Source organism: Aethalodelphis obliquidens, unplaced genomic scaffold (assembly GCF_003676395.1).
Source record: "Aethalodelphis obliquidens isolate GAN/ISIS:26980383/991018 unplaced genomic scaffold, ASM367639v1 scaffold63, whole genome shotgun sequence".
Classification (NCBI taxonomy): domain Eukaryota; kingdom Metazoa; phylum Chordata; class Mammalia; order Artiodactyla; family Delphinidae; genus Aethalodelphis; species Aethalodelphis obliquidens.
In genome coordinates, this window is record NW_020838007.1 from 6,101,832 (window position 1) to 6,122,943 (window position 21,112).

Consider the following 21,112-nt stretch of genomic DNA (forward strand, 5'->3'; position numbering starts at 1 on the left):
CGGCTCCTCTGAGGATCTAACAAGTGAGGATATGAGAAACGAGAACACAGCTGGAGTGTCAAGGTCCAGTCTTTCCTGTGGGTTGGAAACAGGATCTAAATGATGGACTTCGGCATTGGAAAGGTGAGCCCAGCTGATGAGGGCGGCGCCGAGGAGCTGGGCCTGGCCCTCAGGGTGATGCACACACACGGCAACGACAGGCTTCGTGTGGACTCGTGGGCCGAATACTGCGTGTGCCAGAAGTGGGGGCAGTGGCAGGATTCCCAAGCCAAGTATTCGCTGCATTTGGGTGACGGAGCTGCAGGACCAACGTGGAGTTTTACAGTGTGTGGACCGTGATGCTTGAACATTATTTAGGCATGAACGTGGCCCTTTTTTGTGGCCTATTTCAAGCCTACTGAGATGCTCGGTTTGTCAAAGGCTTCGAAAAGAGCCTGAGTCACCCAGGTCCCCCCTCTGCTTCCTGAGCGTAAGCGGCAGAGCTGGGTTCCAGGGGCAGCTCCGAGCCTGTCCACCTGGCCCTGCAGGGCTCCTCTCTCACACGGGGCACAATTTTCTTCTCTCACCAAATGACTGGGATGAGAAATATGGGAATGCTGGTTACAATATAGGTCATGGGACTTTCCTGTGGCTTCTTTTCCACGGGTAGGTATTGTGTCCGTCTTTTTTCTATGTCTGTTTCATTTCAACTAAAGGGCCAGAACTGCTCAGAATGGAGCTCTGGAGACAGGTGGCGTGGCTTTACCTCTGCTTCTGTCGCTTACGGTCTGTGTGACTTTAAACAATTTACTTGTCTCTGTGTTGCTACAAGGCCTAACTGTGATAACACTCATAAAAACTTGTAATGGTGCCTAGTCTGAAGCAGATGCTGAATTTTTATTGGCTATCAACATCATCATCACCATCACTATTAAATAAGTAACAACTAACACAGATGGAATGACTATTGAGAAAAGCCAACTCATGTTCACTTGTGGATGTTTAGTAATTCAGATTTCTCAAGGTAAATCTTGCTTGTATCCTTTTTTTTTTTTTTTGCGGTACATGGGCCTCTCACTGTTGTGGCCTCTCCCGTTGCGGAGCACAGGCTCCGGACGCACAGGCTCAGCGTCCATGGCTCACGGGCCCAGCTGCTCCGCGGCATGTGGGATCTTCCTGGACCGGGGCACGAACCTGTGTCCCCTGCATCGGCAGGCGGACTCCCATCCACTGCGCCACCAGGGAAGCCCCTTGTATCCTTTTTTGGGTCATTATCAACTCACTGGGTCAATAAACTTGTTTGGAGGAAGGATGGGCCCTGTAAGAAGTCTCCTACAGATGACATACATAATATATACAAAAATGTGGTGCCTCAAGGTAGGGTAGTCACACAGAATTCCATTCTGGGGGTACCGTTGTCTTCACGTGACTCCAGTCACAAAAAGGAGGCTGCAGTTCAGGGACAGGGTTTTGCAGGAAGAGGAGCGCAAGACCAGGACTTGTTCCTTGCCTGGTCATGACTTGAAGCAGGTAGTCTGGAGTCAGCTACGCCTCTGTGAGGAGCCGGCAGGGGGCAGGGGGCCACGCGGTGGGAAGAGTGCCCAGGGGTCATGTTGGCAGGACCTGCTGTCTATTCACTCACTCAGCGATCCTGCCCTCAGAGGGCTTCCAATCAACTCAGAGACAGCAAGTCTGCTTAGAAACAGGAAACCAGAGACCGACTCAGGACCCACCCATGGAATGAGAGGAGCCCCAGCCCTACGTTCTAGGCAGCACGTACGGGATTTATTTTCTATTTGTTTTCTGCTTTTTAATCAAAGCCGTAAGGCTGAAAGTGCACAAATTCTGAGGCCTGCACTAGGGAGTGATGTGGATTGGATCTGAAGTGCTGTGAGCTTCTAGAATGCTAGACACACTCATATTCTGTTTGTAGGTGATCTGTGCAGAGTTGCTGTTACTAGTAAAGAAAATAAAAAACTGACAGCTGTTGAGAGCCTCCGCCAGCACTACCCACATTCCACTCTCTGGTGGCTTAAAATAAGGCACAGGGCACATTGTTTTCTTCACTTATGACTGAAATACCCTGTGCCTCCCCAGGAATCTGGGCACATGTGTTCCGGCTGGTTCCAGGTTGATGGCCGTCCTGCTTGGCTTTGGGGGGTATTAAGGTGACAATTCAGGAGGTGCTTTTCGAAGGCAATTTGGCTTCCTTTCACCGTTGTCAGTAACGATGCAGGAATACTCCGGGCTGCGTGCTCTGAATGTGGCTGGATGTCTTTCTGGAGCTTTCCTAACCCCAGGTAAACACGCACAATTGCATCAGTTTTCTCCTGCTGTGAGCTCGGCAAAGCAACCCTCCCAGCAGCCCAGGCCTGAGAGTTCAAAAGGCAGACGCTCCCTCATACACCCGGCCCCCCGTACCAAGGCTGGCCTAATGCTCCGGGGCTGACTGCTGGTTAGAATGGTGAGGGCAGTACTTCAAAACCTGTCTAAACATCCTTTGTCTACCAATATTAAACCATTAAAAGAATTGTAGTGAAATCTACATAACACAGAATTTACTAACAACCATTTTTAAGTGTAGAGCTCAGTGGCATTAAGTATGATGAAATAAAATTTATATTTTAAGGCAAGACAAGAAAAAAATTAAACATAAAATTCTCTCTCTGTGTTTGTTTTGCGCCTTCTCCCTCCCTAATGTGCAATGTGCATCTCTCATACACATTAATCAGAGCTCCTCAAAGATGGGAAGACCTGCTCAACAGTAAATACCAATTTTTTTTTCTTTCTTCTCACGGTAGCAAATGTAACTTAAAAGCATTGTGTGCTTTCCCAGCTCCGTAGGGGGTCATGGCGACTTGCTGCTCGCTTTGCCCGTGCCTACCTGGACTACGTATCCTTGGTGAACTTTGTGTAATATATCAGGATGTCACTTAGATGGACGATCCTTTGTCTCAAAAACGTATATGACTGCGCCTTTGACTTCTAACAGGTGGAACAGCTCTCAGCTTTCTGAGAATCTGCTTCCCAGGTTATAATCCTCCGTTTGGCTTGAATAAAATTCCCTTTTTTCTTCTTAACTTGATAGTTAATTAAGTTTTCATCAACAAGTACATTCACATTGTGGGCAACCGTCACCACCATCCATTTCTAGAACTTTTTCATCTTCCTAAACTGAAACACTGGCACCCATTACACACTATCCTCATTCTTTCCTCTCCCCAGTTCCTGCTCACCATTAGTTTACTTGTGTATCTATGAATTTGACGACCCTAGGTACCTCACAGAGGTAGAATCATACAATACTTGTGATTTTCTGTCTGGCTTAGCTCGCTTGGCATAATGGCCTCAAGGTTTATCCATGCTGTAGCAGGTGCCAGACGGTCCTTCCTTTTTTAAGGCCGAATACTATTCCATTGTATGGACGCACCAGATTTTGTTTGTCCATTCATCTGTTGATGGACATTTGGATTGTTTCCACCTTTTGGTTATTGTGAATAATGCTGCTATGAATGAGGGTGCATAAACATCTGTTCAAGTCCCTGCTTTCAATTCTTTGTGGTATATACGTAGAAAGACATTTTTGTCAATAAAAACAGTAAGGCTGCATCTCTGGGTCCCGGTTCAGTATGCTTCTCCTTTCATGCATATTTAAAAAGGGATTGCATGTGGCCAGAGAAATAAATTTCACAAGCTGTGTTTTGCCAAATCACGAAATTAACTTGGGAGAGACTTGTGGACTAATCCATTCTCTTCCAGGGAGTCCCTCAAGCTATCATAATCAACAATAATTTAGAATCCAAAAATCTACTTTAATTTGTCTTTCTATAACCAACTCAGTTTCTCTCGTAGCTTATGGATCTCTCATTATGGTTATTTCCTTTTCCTTAGCTTAACAAGATTTGTTATTTGTTCAGAGCTCCAGCTTAATTGTTGTAGGTTCTTCACATACTATCATCAAAATTAGCAGTGTCACAGTGAAAGGGAAATGATTGCCGAGTGCCCTAAGTCTAAACTAAAAAACGCTGAGGCTAATGCACTAGTCAGGAGAGTAATTAGAAGATATTTTAAGAATCCAAAATTTTATAAGTCATAGAACACATGGTATTAAAATAATTGTCGGGGATGCCCCCTGATGCTCTGTGTTAGGAAAAGGACCTGAACATCAGTGAAGAGTGTCGCGCTGTACGTCATCAGGGCTATAATTTTGACCTTTGAAACTGTGAACTTGTTAACAAAGCTGATTAATCAACCACATTCTTCCTAGAGTCGGTTTCTCTGTTCATATAGTGAATCATCATTCTAACTCTGCGACTTACAACTTCAGTTAAATTTTGTTGTCATTGTTGTTCTATCAGTGTAGATCATAAAAGTAAAAATGTATGCAGAATGGGAATGAACCATTTATTTCTGTTGCTTTCCTTCGTTAAAATACTGTCAGCAGCTCTGTGCTTGGAAGGCTTCCCTGGACACTTATCACTACCAACCTGGGTATCAGCCGGGGATGGCAGGGGCTCAGGATGGGGTGACAGACAGAGCCTGGACCTCACGCTGACACAATGATGGGCATGTCACCACGTGAGGGGCGTTCAATAAACCAGACTTGATCTAGAGTTATGCAGGGTTTACAGAATCAGGCTGGCACCCCAAAGCTCCAGGTTAAAAAAATAGCCATTTTAGAACTTAGGGAGGAGTTTCTGGGTGAGTCAGAGGCTGTTTGGAGATCCAAATGGATGGGCCATTTAAGTCCAGGCACCAGCACAGCAATTAGGGCAGTAGGAAATTAAATTGCTCTGGGAGTGAAGGCCGTAGAGCTCAGGCATTGAGGAATTTCCTGCCAGGGAATGCAAGTGGGTGTTCCTGGCCCCAGAGTGAGTGTGGCACAGCCGTGGAGTGGCTCTGAGGCTCCTGGGGGCTCCTTGGAAAGTGCTAGATGCCCGCTGAGCAGAGGGGGCAGGGCTGTGGGTCAGGTCTCTGGATGTGCTGTGAAGGCTCCAGGATTCACTGCAGCCAAAGGCAGCAGAAGAGTCTCATAACTGCAGTCCGATGTCAAGACCAAGTGGGGTCTTGGATTGGACACTGGCGCAGCTCCAAAACTTCAGGGCACCAGAGATTATTTAAATTTGGATTCTCCTTCTTAAAGACAGGCCGTAAAGATGTATGTGTATTGGGGTGGGAGGTAAAGGGTATACAGGGAAATACACTACCGTTTTATTCTCAGATGATGGCAGATACACAAGTCCTACTGCTTCTCAAACTCAGCATAACAAAATCAACAGCCATGGTGCTAGCAGGGAGCCTGTTCTCACAGGATCCCCAGGTTTTCTGGCTCTCTTACCTCGGCTGGGCTATGCAGCGGGAGAACCCATAGCCCCCCGGGCTCTGACTTGGTCAGCTGGGCACAGTCCATCAGGAGGCCGCCTTAGGAAGGAGAGCCTGGCTTCCCTCCCGAGACCCCATCCACCATGATAAGCATGGTCAGGGGTGAAACCGAACAGGACCCTGGGCACAAAAGCCTTTCTGTGTCCCCTATTTCTTGATTATAGGAAATAGGCTTTATTCAGCCCCCATGACCTTCCTTGAGTTCCAAGGGGCAGTTCAAACAGCTGCTAATCAGGGAAGGGAGGGGATGCAGCGACAAGGGAGGAGCAGTCAGGAAACAATAGTGCAGCCTTGGGGAAGGGTCCTGGTTCCAGCAAGGGAAACACAACATCTCTGAGCTCTTTTGCAGATACTGAAACCCCCACCAGGTGGGAGAAGTTAACGGTGTACTGTCCACAAGCACTAGACCCCAGACTGGTTGGAACCAGAAGGTTGATGATGCTGACTCCTATCTCCCCACTAACCAATCAGGAGCATGTCCACGAGCTGACCATGCCCTCTTTGAACCATTACTATAAAACTCCTCACTACCCCCTCCAAGCTGGGACACACAGTTCTGAGGGTACTAGCCTGCTGTGGCCCCCTTTGCCTGGCAAGGCAATAAAACTTTTGTTTTCTACTTCAACCAAAACTCTGTCTCCAAGATTTAATTCGGTGTTGGGTACAGAGGCCGGATTCAACTTCAGGGGCAGCCTAGGGCTCTCTCATGCTAGGGAAACTGTTTCGAAAGACCAGGAAGATGATTAGAATAGAAATAGAATTTAACAAATTTAATGTTACTCTTCTGAGTGAAAGCGCTCTAACAGATGTTACAATCTGAGGCTCCTCTAGTGACACAGAAGTCAACAGCAATTCTGAGCGCGGAAAGATGGGATGGGCTCTTGCCATGAACCGGAGGCACACGATCCAAACCACCTGCCGGCATCACGGACAACACAAACGAAGCTTAAATTTCATGGATTTCCAAGTAGGAACCATTTATTCATCATTTTGAGGGCATCTCAGGTACTGAAGACGTGGGTAAGGAAAGTGTCTATTGTCTTTTTCTGGCATAAGCATCATCTATAGCCAGAAACGTGTAAGGGAATTTTAAAATGGGGTTATTTTCATGTCTCCTGCTTGGCTTAACTTAAAATAGAGTTAGGAATCACCAACTGGCAACTGGATGCCCATTTCATCTGGCCAACAAAGCATTAAAAAATGGTTAGTTGCCAGTGTTAAAAAAATTTAGAATATTTAACAAAAGAAATCAAGATTTCTCACTTCCCCAGGGGTGGGAGGGGACAGTAATATCTGTGACATAGTGGCACACCTAACGGGCCTGAGCATCCAAGCCTTCTCCAGACACGCTCTTCACCAGGCCCCCCCCCAGGTCAGCCCTCCTGGGCCTCCTTGTAGGCAGTTCTGATTGAGACCTTAATCTAGACCTCCTGTGACTTTAAGACCAGAACTCTGAGTCAACCCTACCTGGATAAATTATAAAAGAAAAACCTTGACAATTGTAACTATGAAACTATACAGCTGACAGATGTATACAATTAAGCCATTCTCCGTGCAGACACACTCATGCATGTCCAGTGTCCCCTAAGGGGACAATACCACTCCCAGATGACAGCCACTGAGTGAAGAATTTCAGTTAATGCTATGTCCCACTTTGTTCCCACCATCTTAATGTATTTCTGGGATTTTCCTCCTTCCCTTTTAGTAAAGGGAAGAACCATTCCTAGAAGAATTTCAATTAATGCTATGTCCCACTTTGTTCCCACCGTCTTAATGTATTTCTGGGATTTTCCTCCTTCCCTTTTAGTAAAGGGAAGAACCATTCCTAGAAGAATTTCAGTTAATGCTATGTCCCACTTTGTTCCCACCGTCTTAATGTATTTCTGGGATTTTCCTCCTTCCCTTTTAGTAAAGGTAAGAACCATTCCTAGGAATTATGCAGCGATTTGCTTTGCAGAGCAGCCAATTGTTCCACAACTGACTTCTGACTCCAAACCCACAACCCAGGCTTTTAGATAAATCAGGGAAAAGGATGAAGGACATTTTGATAGCTCCGGATAACTCCACACTTACATTAAGCTGTTCAGGAAATGGCTTTTTCCTGATTTTGTTTCTATTAATGTTTTCCTTCTGACAGAAGGCCAGTGAGCCAATGTTTACCATAAATTCTCATCAAGCACACTTGGAGGAACAATGCTGTGCAAGGATGCAGTGGGAGCGCTATTAGCAGCTGAAGGGCTGGAGATGAGAAGACCCACGTGAATTACCAAGACGTAAGTCTGAGCATTTCCATTGTGAACCCACTGAAATGAAGACCTGAAAAACTGGATATTTTAATTTATTTAGGGCAGATGCTCATTGTATAGAGAAAACATCATCCTGAGGCTCTTATTCTTTTTTTGAATATAATAATTTCTATCTCGATTGATGTTGCTTGTGAAAAATATGCAAGGCAGTACACTATTATAAAAAATGTTTCAAAGGTGGTTTGGAAATAAGTGATAATTTAAGTAAATGATAGATATGAGCCCATTTTTCTTTTAATTAAGCCAGATCTGAATTTAAATATATTCCTATTCATTTAAATGATTTTAATATATCAAATAAAAAACTTAAATAATTGTTATTCAGACCTTTAAAAATCATACTATTCAAAAGAGGGAATCTGTCCACCAGAAAATCTACAGTACAGAAAAATTAATAAAGCATCTTATATTATAAAACTTATAAATCCCTAATAATAAAAAGCCACAGCGATTCAAAGTCCAGGGCAGTACTGAAGGGCTTGCATGAAAGGAGTGCTTTTTGCCTTTAAATACTAAATATACTCCATGTCTACTAGGCGCAAAGACTGTGCTGGGGTGTCAGAGATAATTCGAAAGGATCACATCACAGCCTGTAACATGTTAGAATCTAACAGAAGAGGCAGATGGTACCCGGATAATTCAGGAGGCTGAATGCATGGAAGGTGCAGCCTGAGCGCTGTGATGAGGTGAGTCAGGGAAGAAACACATCCCAGGTCCACCCTGGAATTCTGCTATTGGGTTACTGGTGCTCCAAGTCATCTCAGGAACATAATTAACTTTAGAAAGCTGTGTTCATGCCTGCGTGTGCAGGAGAGAGAAAATTGGCCATTCGTAGATAGGATAACCTGCGCTACATTTTTGCCAATTTTTGGTTTTGTGTTGTTTTTACAAACAAATAGAAGGATGTTGGATTTAATAAATGAGTCAATTTTTACTTGTTGCTGTAAAACCCATAAAAATAGCTTTACTTTAGTTCCACCACAGCAGGGCCAAGAGGAAAACAGTATATGTGAAAATAAGAACAAAAACCCCTTCCAGTGAAGCATTATGCCCTTTGAAAGGCACAGTCTGTGAGGACACTGGGCAAAAACATGCCTTTCCTATTAGTCAATATATTATTTAACACGGCATCACATCTTACAATGCTGAGCTATGCCAAAAAAAAAAGAAAAGAAAAGAAAAGAAAATAGCATTCCTCTACTAACACAGTAGCTCCTCTTTCTCTACTTTGAAAATTAATTTTATGTAACTTTCTATAAATGAACCTAAGTTAAAGATTCCAGATATAACTCCTTTCCTTGTTAAAAAGAAATTTAGATTTATGTTAGAAGAAGAAGGACCATGAATTTTGCCCAAAGAAGTCAGGTTAGATATTGGCCTACTTTTTTTTTTTTTTTAACATATATATATTTTCTATAGTCTAAGTATTTTTCATTACTGTTTTACTCATTAATACAAAACTAGAAAGAGTGAGAACGTTAAGTTTGAATTCTCGGATTCACTGACCAAGACGACAGGTTTAAACAATCATCCTACGTAAAACATCCTCGGTTTTCATGCTCTGGGTGTTTCCTACCCTACAAACTAGAACGTGAGGTCATGTCAACGTGAATGAGACAGACACCCTCTACAACCTGAAGAGCCTGCCTGGGACAGAGCTGGGGACATCAGCACAGCATCTCGGGACAGCAACCACGGAGAACCATCAATCTCAGTGGTAGATATGTAACCCCCTCTGAGCCCCTTATAGGTACCCTTAGACTTGAACTTCAGAGGGATGATACAGTGAAAGAACATGTTTTAATAAGCTGTGCTAACGGATACAGGATACAAACGAGCTGTACTGGAAAGTTACAGGTCATTCCAATAGGAATCAGTAGGACAGCTGTGCCCTGAGATGGCTGGAGAGAGCCCAGCTCAGTGTGTGCAGGCTCAGGTCTGGTCACATGGCAAGAGGGTCCACACCTCTTGAGAGGTGCTAGAGCAGGCTTGGGGAGTCCCTATAGATGCAGGATGCTCTTAAGGACCTGGGAAAGACTGATGCTGTCCTCTGTTCTGACCCGGGAGGCAGACCACAGCCCCAGCCCGGGTCTGGGTCTGACAGGTTCGGGTACCCAAAGAATCTGCACTGAGTGCCAAGGTCATGCTTACTCAGATGAACTTGGGGCTTAGTGGGAAGTCTGCGAGGGAAGTGGTATTGGTGCCCCAGCACTTGGCTTCCTTCTGTGTAGGGAGTAAAACCCTCAGATGGAGCTGGGGCCTCTGCACAAGGAATACCGCTGGGCCAGTTTGGCCCAAGAGTGTTTCCTTCGTGCTTTTAGCTCTAGCATCTCTACCCAGGCCTGGCTTCAGGCTGCGGGGACTGTGAGCTGTCCTCCTCCGGGCGGCTGTGCTTCCAGCCACCTTCACAACTAAGACCCATGCTCTCCACGTGGACTCCGCAAGGAGAGTCGGACCCCCTCCAAAGGAGGATCAGCTCCTGGTCCCACCTGGCCTCTGAGGGTGGAAACAAAGCCTTTAAGGTGGGCAATGGACCTGAGACTAGCCTCAGCTACAGCTCCCAGGCAAAGCAGCATAGCATGCGTACTGACAGTTAATATTCATTGGGGCCAGCACTGTAATGGTCGTCACTCATTTCCTTCTCCTAACACTCATGGGAAAGTCCTATTATGATGCCTTCGGGGCATTTTACTGGGGAAGCTGGGGGACAGAAAGCCAGCCACGTGCCAGGGTCACACAGCTCAGCAGAGCCCGTGTCAGCCTCTGTCTCCAGGGGCCGCTGCCCACTCCACAGCCCCCTGAATCTAGGGTTTGTCTCTGAGGAGGAAGGAGAGAAGCTCGCTTGCTGAAGGCTTAACCATAAAACTCAACAAAGTTCTCTCACTCACTAAACCAGACGAGGACACAGCATCCTCGCTGCTGCGAATTATCAGAAGTAAACCACCGGCTCCAAGAATGCCATGGAACACATGTACTCGAAAGGATTTACAAAACGCTTCTGTAAAGGAGGAAGAGGAAAAAGCTTTCTTTTAGCTATTCTCCAATGATAGCTCAAAAAGGAGATTAAAACAGGCTGGCAGTCTGAAATATCTGTAGACTTCCAGCAAGGGTAAACAGCAACAAGCCGACGACTATTTGGTGTTTCCAGCTACTGGTTAGCAAGAGCAGCTGAGGCTTACAGAGTGAGAGGCACCTCTGAGCTTTACTGCTGTGACCAGTGGGGTGGTAACGCTCAGACACTCCTGGATTGACCCCAGGCTCTGCCGCGTATACCCACGGGACCTTGAACAGCTTTCTGAACTTCTGGGCTATCATTTATCAAGTACCAGCTATGTCCATACTTGATTTTCATACTTCCCCCGCACACATTATCATCATCATCATTATCGTCACGTTTCACATTTGCAGACTGAGTTCAGAGAGGTTAAGTGACTTCCCTAAATCTATGCTGCCACCAGGTAGGAGCTGGGGTGTGAACACAGGTCTGTGAGATTCTAAAGCCTGTTGGCTGCCCTCATCATTCTCTGACCCCCTCCTCCTATAAACTAAAAAAACTGGTGCCTATGTTCCCCACCTTCCTTTTAAAATCTTCTTTATAAAGAGGGCCCAGAGAGCCCCGAATAGAACATAGTTAAATAAACCATTAGATTGAGTCCAGAAACAGTCAGAATATGGGAGCTATTAGAGTAACCATATGAAGTCCAGGTTAGAAGAGCCCTTAAAAAGGTCAATTTAATTTACCGCTGAACAAGGAGCCCACTCAGTTATCGCCTAGGAAACTGAAGGACACTAGCTGATTGATTGATTAGGAGGGCATTTCTGGACCTATTTGTGAACACATGTATCCTGTTTCACATATGCCAAAAGCATGTGCTCGAGGAGAAAAGTCTCAGCTACTGAGTAGTATTATTTACACAGCTACATATCAAGTATACATATTCTAAATAACCAAAAAGACATGTCTAGAGGTGACTTTCTCAATGCACTTTCAGAAAATGTGATTTTGAAATAGGACTTCGAATAAAGCATCCAGACTTAAGGCATTTTTCACATGTAACTCACACTTAACTGCAGTGGAAAAAATTTTCCCATGTCAAGTGTCAACAGCTCTAGTGGGGGAACTATAGTTAATGTCGACTTACCTGCACTCACATGCTGTAGGCGTCTCTTTGAAAAGAGGGCTTTCATCAGACTTTTTCCCTTATCTTTTCTGTTTCATGTTTCCAGATACTCTTCCTATGTTATTGAACTTTTTTATCTTGGTAGTTCCAGTATTTTTAAAATATAACAGAAAGGTGCTAAATGTTTAATGATATAGGCTGCTTTTGCAAAATGTACATCTGTTAAAATGCTTTATGGGAAGGAGATAGAGGTATGGTGCTGGAGGATGAAAGTGGTCACATTTACCTATAACAGGTGTTCATGAAGTAGAGTAACTAACATTTGCTATTTTCAGCAAGAATGTGTATCTCTTTAATGATTTCCATTTAGTCACAACTTCTGTAATTTCTATTTACCACAATGACCGAGACAGAAGTATTACTGTAATTGATATAAATGTTCTCAAATTTCTAAAAGATCTATAGCAATTTTAGAAACAATAGTAAATATAATTAATCAGGGTAAAATAGATGGTGCTGGTATACTAAATTCTGTCAAACATGTTATTGAGATAAATTATTCCTTACGAAAAATGTTGAAAATGCAGGCATTTTCATTTATACAAATAAATTTAATTATACAGGGATGAAAATGATAAAAACTAAGTATCTGCTTCTCAACTTATTTTATATTAATTTTGAGAGTGTGTTGTCATGTGACTCTGCATGAAACTTATTTCATAGCTATTCATCTCAACACCCTTTCTTAACATTTGCTGCGTCAAAACACTGCACCCTCAGAAGAACACATACTTCTGGGAAGGGGAAAGTAATAAGAAATTGCTTTCTTAAAGAATAAGATAAAAATACACGGAAAGGTTTTGTAAAAGGTTTTAAGGAAAAGCAGGTTTTGTATTGTATTAGTCTAGGCAAGGCTTGAATGTATTAATATTCACAAACAGGTAACAACTAGTCTAATTTGTGATAGGTTTGTAAAACATTATAGCCAAATAAGACTGAAGGTCATCTCAGTTTTCAGCCATTATGGCCTAGGCGTGAAAGGATTCCATGAGTTAGTATGAGTTGAACAGATTTTACAGGTTCTATTCCAGCAACTAATTTTTAGAGAAGGCTGAGCCTTCAGACACCCACATGATCTTAGTTAAGCTAATAACTGGCAATGTCTCCCAGTGAAATTTGCTGTCCCTCCTCCAAAGAGCTCAGGCCCACGTGGCCTGGCATGCTGACCCACCCAGACGGTCACTACCGACTTTTCCCCAGCAAGACAGACTTCCAATTGTATTTCCAGAAGTACTGATGCATTTGCTTCACCCACACTTTCTCTTGGGCCCAGGATGTCCTTATGACCAATGGCATGTGCTCGCATTGGTGACCCAGAGTCTGGCCCGGGTAGGAGTGGGCCTGCAAGTTTGATTAGCACAGGCTCGAACAAGCAAACACGACTAGCACTACACTGAAAGCCAGCTCTTTCCTGCCCACCCTCCTTCTCTCATTACATCTCCCCACTGAGTGCCTCCTGTGTGACAATGGGAAACGCGTGGCTAAAAGATGAACCCCTCACCGGCCAACACACGAAGACCTGAATCTGCTGCACAAAGCAAGCTTTGGAGAAGCAACTGTGTATGTTTACAGCGTGAGATAGAGTAAGGAGCCCCCACTGCACTTGCAGGACAGTAACTGCATAGTCGTGTCACCATTGGCTGCTGCGTAACAGAAAACCGGAGAGTTTGGGGGGGACTTCAGAGATCGGGGAGTGCAATTTGCTCAACTTAAAGATGAAGGAACTAAGGCCCAGAGAAAGTCAGAATCACAAAATTAGTTAAAACACAGGTCTAGGAATTCCAAATCTAAACTCCCTGTTGCTAACCAAACACTGTAGCTTGTTATGTATCAATAACTCTCCAGCCACTTATTCATGATTACTATCATATTTTAACGGTTCTGTTTAAAAATACAACTTTTAAAATTTAGACTCAAATTTTGGGAGAAAACCCTGAACAATTAGAAGTTTTTGGAATTTCTATTAAATAGGACAGTTTGGACCACATGACCGTTCAGGTCAAAATCTTATACGTTTTGTACTTAGAGGCATAGTATGTTGGAAAACTTGCCTTACAAGGGAACATATTCTATATTTCAGAAAAAGCAAATACACAAGTGGCACATGCTGTGAAAATAACCCTTTTAAGGTTATTATCTAGTAAATAATCATGTAAATTTGATATGAGTTATTGGAATTTAGTCTAACGTCGTATCAAGGCCACATGTTACCATGGGCAGTTTCTTCAAATGCGTAATTTATAACACAACCTCCATGACTGCCTGAGAGCCCAAGGTGGAATAATGAATTAATCCTGCAGAAACAGACCCTTGGAGGATGAATTAATATTTAGCTAAGGTCACGAGGGCAACTGGATTTGTAGTTTCAGGCTATTCCTCACAGAGAACTTGCCAGATGACACAAAAATCCAACGCATTCCCACAGCTAAAAATCAACTCTCCAAAATGTTTAGTTTGAATATCCAGGCGTACAAGGGCCTAGTGCTGCTTAGAATTTATACTGGATCATATTAAAAAAAAAAAAAAAGTACCAACCACTGGTACTACAGCTAAGCTCTCTACATAAACACCAAGGTGGGGAGAGAAAAAGCACATCCAGGAACAAGTGTATGAGAGATGACGGAGAAGAAGGAAGAAAAAAAACAGAGGTGTGAAGGGAGAAAGAAATAAAGAGACTGACAGCTAGAGAAGCAGAGAAGGGTAAAGAAAAGAAAGCTAGAGAGATGAGAAATGAAAAAGGAGGAGGAAGCTTCCAGCTATAAGATAAACAAGTCCTGGGGATGGGATGTACAGCTCAGGGACTACAGTTAATATCACTATACTAGTAACACTATATATACACCACACTATAGCACTGTATATTTGAAAGTTGCTAAGAGAGTAGATCGTGAAAGTTCTCAACACAAGAAAAAAGATTTTAAAAATGGAGAGAAATTAAACGATGTGTGAGCAAAGAGAAAGGAAGAGAGGATGGATGACAAGTGGGGAGGAGTAGCTGAAATGATGGGGACCCATTTGTCACATATGAGCTGGGACAGAGCAGCTGGTTGTCCTAAGGCGTAACTAGACCAGTTACCAGAAAACGAAGGAAGAAGCAAGGAAAGATGTATATGTATGTATACACATTTGGATATTAACTCCCCCCTTAAATATTGCTGTGACCCAAGGGTTTACCTTCATCCCTGACCTCCTTCTGACTCGACAGTAGCTCTAAGTGCCCTCGTCCCAGCCCCAGCTTCAGCCGGACATATGTGGATGGATGACTCTGACTGTGGAAAGTACTCTTCCTGGCCCACACCAGCATATCTGACTGCTCAGTGGTCATGTCTACTCCACGTTACAGGAAGAGTGAACTTAAAAAAGTGCAGAGCTGAGCTCCCCGTCTTCACGCCCCACATGTCCCACCTCCTACACATTCCACATCTGGGGAGTGACGATACCCCCACGAACTGCCACGGCAGCAAGGAGGTTCTTTCTATTTTGCGTCATCTCCCTCAGATCGGCCTGCAAACGGCTACTACAACGTAGCTCCTTATGTTTCTGAAGTTGCTGGTCTTCCTAACTCCAGCCTTCTTCTCTCCTTGCTGGCCTCAACCCTAACATCAGAGTGATCTTTCTGCGAGCAAAAGCACGTCACATTACTACCTGCTTAAATGCCACCAGTGGATTTTACGACCAGGTCCAGCTCCTTAGATGACCAGAGAAGACGTCCAAGACCTGGTTTTGCCGACCCCTCTGTCCTCACCTCCTATCCTCCGTAACCTTACTCACACTCCATCATTTTTAAAAATCTTTTAACTTGAAGTCTAGTTGATGTACAATGCTGTGTTAGTTTCAGGTGTATAGCACAGTGATTCGATTATACATGTATATACATATTCTTTCTCATATTCTTTTCCATTATGGTTTATCACAGGATATTGAATACAGTTCCCTGTGCTACACATAGGACCCTGTTGTTTATAATTGTTTGTAAACTACATAAAAAAGGGACAATCTGTCTTTTCACTTCTTGCTGTCTATATTTTATGTTGATCATTTCTATATAAACTGAACATTGTATTATTAAGCAAGTTTTCACTCATTTCCACAAGACAAAAGACACTGCCTATTTTTCACGTATTAGAGGTGAAGATTGCTTATTATAGCCATATCTGTTTTTCTCCTCCTCTGACCACCCCTGGCCAAACAGGGCAACCTTGTAACATCCAACATGCTACCATTCTTGTCCTTATGTGTCCATGCCCTGCGTCGCTGTCCAGCTGCTTTCTGAGAGTCCCTTTCTCATGGGATATTAACATGGTGCCCGCACATAACATGGGCCCAGTAAATTCTGTCACCGCCATAATCTTCAATATAATGAGAAGGAAAAGTCTTTTTTCTCATATCCTCAAGACCTAGTCTGTTGCTAGTAAATACTAAACATTTCCTGGTGAATAAATGATTTTACTCATTCTGCCAAGTTTTATGTACCAACCAACTTGTGGGAAGACACATGATCCTTATGTTGACCCGGCATGAGAAACTGCATATTTACACAAAATCATAGCCATGTACCCTAAATTTTGTCCCATAACCTTGAATGCTTTATGATGCAAAATAGGAACAACCAGAGCCACAGATGTATCTTGGTCATCAAAGCCAAATGAGTAACTGAGTATTTTCACACACAAGAAGCCTCTGGGCAAACAGCGGGCCAAGAAGCATATGGGTGGCAACGGCCGGGAGCTCACCTTTTCTTCATGACCAACACGACTCCAAGAAATATAATCACGAACAGCAAGATGCCAGCGATGACTCCTGCGATCTTGACTGTGTGGTCTGTTTGTTTCTCGGGTTCTGGGACTGGTTTTGGAGTGGCAGCTCCTGAAGGGGAGAGGAAACGAGAAAGAAGACACGGTGGGTAAGGGAGAATAAAAATGTTAGCTTTTTAAAATTTTGCTGCATTTAACAGAGTCATAGGACTTATCAGAGTTAGCAGACAGACGAGCTTTGATTGTTTTTCAACGGCTTTCACAGGCGCTGAAAGGAATGTAATTGTTCGCATTGTTCTTCCCTATTTCACTAAACCCCAACACAAGTTGGAAAGCACACCCACGACTGACCCTTTTATAAGAGACTCTTCTCAAACACAGTTTTTAAAATATTTTTATTATCTCTATGGGCTCCCTGATCTTTCTGCCTTTTAGAAACTTGCTACCAACACAATAGACATCCTCAGCCTTTATCCAAAGTTGATTTGCTGGAACATTTCCCCCAATTATTTTTCATAAATGAAGCAGTAATTCCATAACAATATTAGCCCAAACACCTGGAGAAGAGAGATAAGCTCACTTACTGTGCATTTTACCAGCAATTGTTTTTTTAACACAATAGAGATTTTTCTCCCCCTTGCCTTTGAAAATCTAAATCTAGGTCACATCTGGTAGGCAAAAGACTCCTTCTAAGCAATTTATTCACAAAGTGGGAAGCGGACGATGATCACACTACTGGCACCCACATTTCGTATCTGTTTAAATGAGATAACCAGGGCCTTCCAGTGGCCACTGTCTTAGCTCTCCTGCTTTCCCAGTTTCAAAACACTATCTGTCCTGTTTACAGTATAATGTGATGGAATGTCAAGTCTGTGTCTGATGAAATATCCATTTCCTCTGCTAAATGAGTTCAGGATGAAAAATATTAGGACTGAAATGTTCAATTCACTAAACAGAATCCACTTTTGAAGGGCTTCTCCCTTTTTAATCAGAGCACGACAGTCCTTGGCATCTGAGCCATCACATCCCCTCCCTAGGGAGACAGGTCATTGGGAAAGAAGGAATTTTATGCCTAAATTTCTCACGTTAGAATTTTCTTCTTGCTTTTGTTGGTAAAAATGAAATCAACACTGGCTACGGTACCAGCCCTTTCTACTCTTCCACTGGGTTTTGCATTCATGCTTCATCTGATTCTTGAAAAACTTAACCATCACTGTCTCCTGTGCACTCCAGGCCGGGCTTAGTCTAAGATGAGTCATCGCAGAGAAGCAGGGTTGTTAAGCTGTAACTTTCCATCTGTTTCCACTGGAACATATAAATGTTTCTTTCAAAAGTTATTCATATTAAGATTTTATATGAGACTCTGCACCCTGAACATGGCCGTGGCCATCAGACAGACGGAGCTGGTCAAGATCGGGGAGAAACGCAAGGCAGGAGACGGAGGGCCACGATCACCCGAGTTTCCACCCCACGTGTACTTTCCAATCAAAGCAACGGTTGCAAGGAGAGCAGTGGTGATGTGAAAAATCACACCTTATTAAATACAAACCCTGCCGGATATAATGACTCTTTACAGGCCATTTTTATTTCTGACCACTTCAGGAGGATGTTCTGTTATTTTGTTTGAAAGAATATCCCTCAAACAGTTGTCCAAATGAACCCTGAAAATATTTACTGTTTTTTATTATAATAGCATCTGAAGTATACCACTACAACAGGCCACTGGAACATACAGCCAAGTGGTAGATTTGGAGGATACTGTTACTTTGAATAAACTGCTAAGAAAAATTTAAAGATTCATTGTGTATGTTTTAAAAGATGAATAAAAGGTGAAAAAAGCCATTCATGTAAAAATAACATATTTCAAATTCACAAAACTGACAAAAAGTCCAATGGTTTTCAATTCTGATTTTTTTTTTTATCCAGTTTGAAAACTTAACTTAAAAAAATAAAATCTAATTGGTTTTATTCTTCCAAATGCTGGCACATTGGGGACCATTCCATTTACCTCACTAGGGATAGAATGCAAGTTCTCCAGGTATGTTTTCTAAATAAATGATTCTCTAAGTTTTTTGTAACTAAGTTATTCCAGTAAATACAACACACAGGGAAGAAATTATTTAGAAAAACTGGATTCGGCTTAAAAATTTAAATTTAAAAAATTACGAGGATTCAACTCATACATTGTAAACACTCCATAAGAGAAGAGCGTCCTGTTAACGGTCACGCGTTTGCTTCTGTTACCTAAATGCCTAGTTATGTTGTGCTTTAGCCTTTTTCCTAAGCTCTGTGAGAAGTGAGGAGTGACCCTACCTATCCTTGGGTCAGGGAAAGAGATCAGCCCTGCGGCCCCTCATTCCCTGCAGGAAGCACATTGCTATGCAGCCAGCGAAGGTCAGGATCATCATTCTTTAGCACCTACTTTTAACTCATTTCACGTTGCAGGTCAAGAAAATGAAATGTTCAATCTCTGTGGGACACAGGTGCAAGGTAACCATGGCAGCAATCATGCAAAATGGGGGAGCAACTGATAAAACGTGAGGAGGGCTGCCCTGCAGGTCTGTGCGCGACCTTCCCTTTGCCTGAAAGGTACGGCCACCAGCTCACCGTGGTGGGGCCTGGGTGAAGGGGCTCGTTCAGGTGTCTGGGTTTAGGACTACTCTGGGGAAACACAAGTTGGGCTGAAATGAGTCACGACCCCGGGAAAATCTCGCTAAGGTGTGTCATTCACTGCAGGTTCCCTCAGGGACACACCATCCCTGCCTTCTCCGTGAGCTCTGCCCTCCATCCCGGCCTGAGATGGACATCCTTCCGTCCTTCCCCCACAGGATGCTCTTCTCTCCCCGTTTCTTGCTTTGGAAACACGTGCTTGTGAGCTGTCAGTCAGCCTCAGACAGAGGATAATTTGTGACAGAATGTGGTTGCAACTGATAGCTTGTTTTTTTTCCCCCTTTACCCAAATCTATGCCCGTAAGAGTGTAATTTACAAACTGCTTGGCAAGAGAGTTGTTATAATATTTCCCTTTCCGTTTTATTTTCTTGCCGGGTTTCTAACGGTATAAACTTTTATTCTTTTTTCCTTGGTATAAATTCTAATTCTTCATGGAAAGGTGTTTTTATTCTCTTCTACTGTGCATCCTGCTTAGAGGTTACTGCACACGTAGCTCCTTTTAAAGAGAATAAATTCAAATGTATGCATTTCACAGTGGGCATTATATAGGCTTGGACGCATTCATTAAAATGATAAATAAGCCAAATGTTCAGGGGGAAAGAGAATGAACGTCATCTCCGCAGATGCCCACGCTGCTGACTCCCAGTGACAGCTCCGGGTGCGTCGCTTTGTTTCGATGACCAAAAAAAGTTTTTTTTAAAAAAGGATGGTATTCCAGTGAGCCTGCATTATGTAAGGTTTCAGATATAATGTCTAACGTGAAAACTCTCAAAAGAAAGGGAGCGATTAGCCAATGCAGTGTTTGGCTGGTTTTCAACTTGGCGGGAAACAGTCCGTCTTGGTCCAGTGTTGGACGTTAAATTCAGTAACAGCAGCTCTCAGGCTGAGAACTGGATGTACTCAGCCACTGGCTCGAGGGTCTGGGCCCAGTTCTGACCACTGAACAGGCTGCATAAATTTCCCCCGAAGACCCACGGACACCAGCCCAGAAGGACACGGAGGCATCACCGCTGCCTGGAGTGGCTGAGCCCCCAGGGCAAGGTCTCCCTCTCCTGAGCAAACGGAAAGCCTTTCTAGAGGGAAGGGAGGGGGGCGTGGCTACCCAGAACCTCTGCACGATGGTGACTAGGGCTGGCTGCCCTTGACTGTGGGGGAAATCAGTAATATTCTCCATTTATACATCAAGAGTTTATTGCACATCCAACGATGTGCCGTGTGCTGTTCTAGAAACACAGCAGTGAGCACGTGGGTAAAACAAAAGCCTCTCTCCTTGTGGAAATTAGATTCCTGTGGGACGCAGACCCAGAGGTAAACGATACTGTGCAGGTTGTCAATCGGTGCTCGTGCTACAGAGAAACCCGTGTTGGGTGGGGATGGCAGGGCAGGGCGGTTGCCGCTGAGCTCCAAGATGGGCTATCAGAGAAGAATTACTGAGAAATAACATGTGAGCAGAGACCAGAAAGAGGAAGGGGTGTGAGGTACGCTGACACCCCGGGAGGACAGTGGAAAGAAAAAGTTTAAAGCTACAAGACGAGACTGTGAAACACTGAGGTGTGACTGGAGTGGATATGCCGGGAAAGTGGGGGGCACAAGGACAGACTTGGGGGCACCTCAAGAGATCCTGGAAGGACTTTGCTTTTCCTCTGCACGAGACGGGAGCCACGGGGGTATTCGGAGTGGAGGAGGGATGTGATCTGGCTTAGCTTTCAACAGGATCACGCAGGATCACCAGGGTCACTGGTGGCAGTGTTTAGAACAGACCGTCGGGGGTCAACAGTGAAAACAGGTATGTCAGTTACGAGGCTATCGCGATAGTCCACACAAGAGATTAGGATGGTC

The 21,112-nt window shown here is 43.8% G+C and overlaps 1 protein-coding gene across 2 annotated transcripts in view; it reads right to left on the bottom strand.

The window, feature by feature from the left end:
• The window catches only part of PTPRM (protein tyrosine phosphatase receptor type M), a 759,173-nt gene that overhangs the window by 220,522 nt on the left and 517,539 nt on the right, over positions 1–21,112 (bottom strand). For both annotated transcript variants that reach the window (XM_027088510.1, XM_027088508.1), the window contains exon 14: positions 16,582–16,714. In XM_027088510.1, the coding sequence (XP_026944311.1) occupies positions 16,582–16,714 (133 nt within the window). The remainder of the gene's footprint in view (positions 1–16,581; positions 16,715–21,112) is intronic.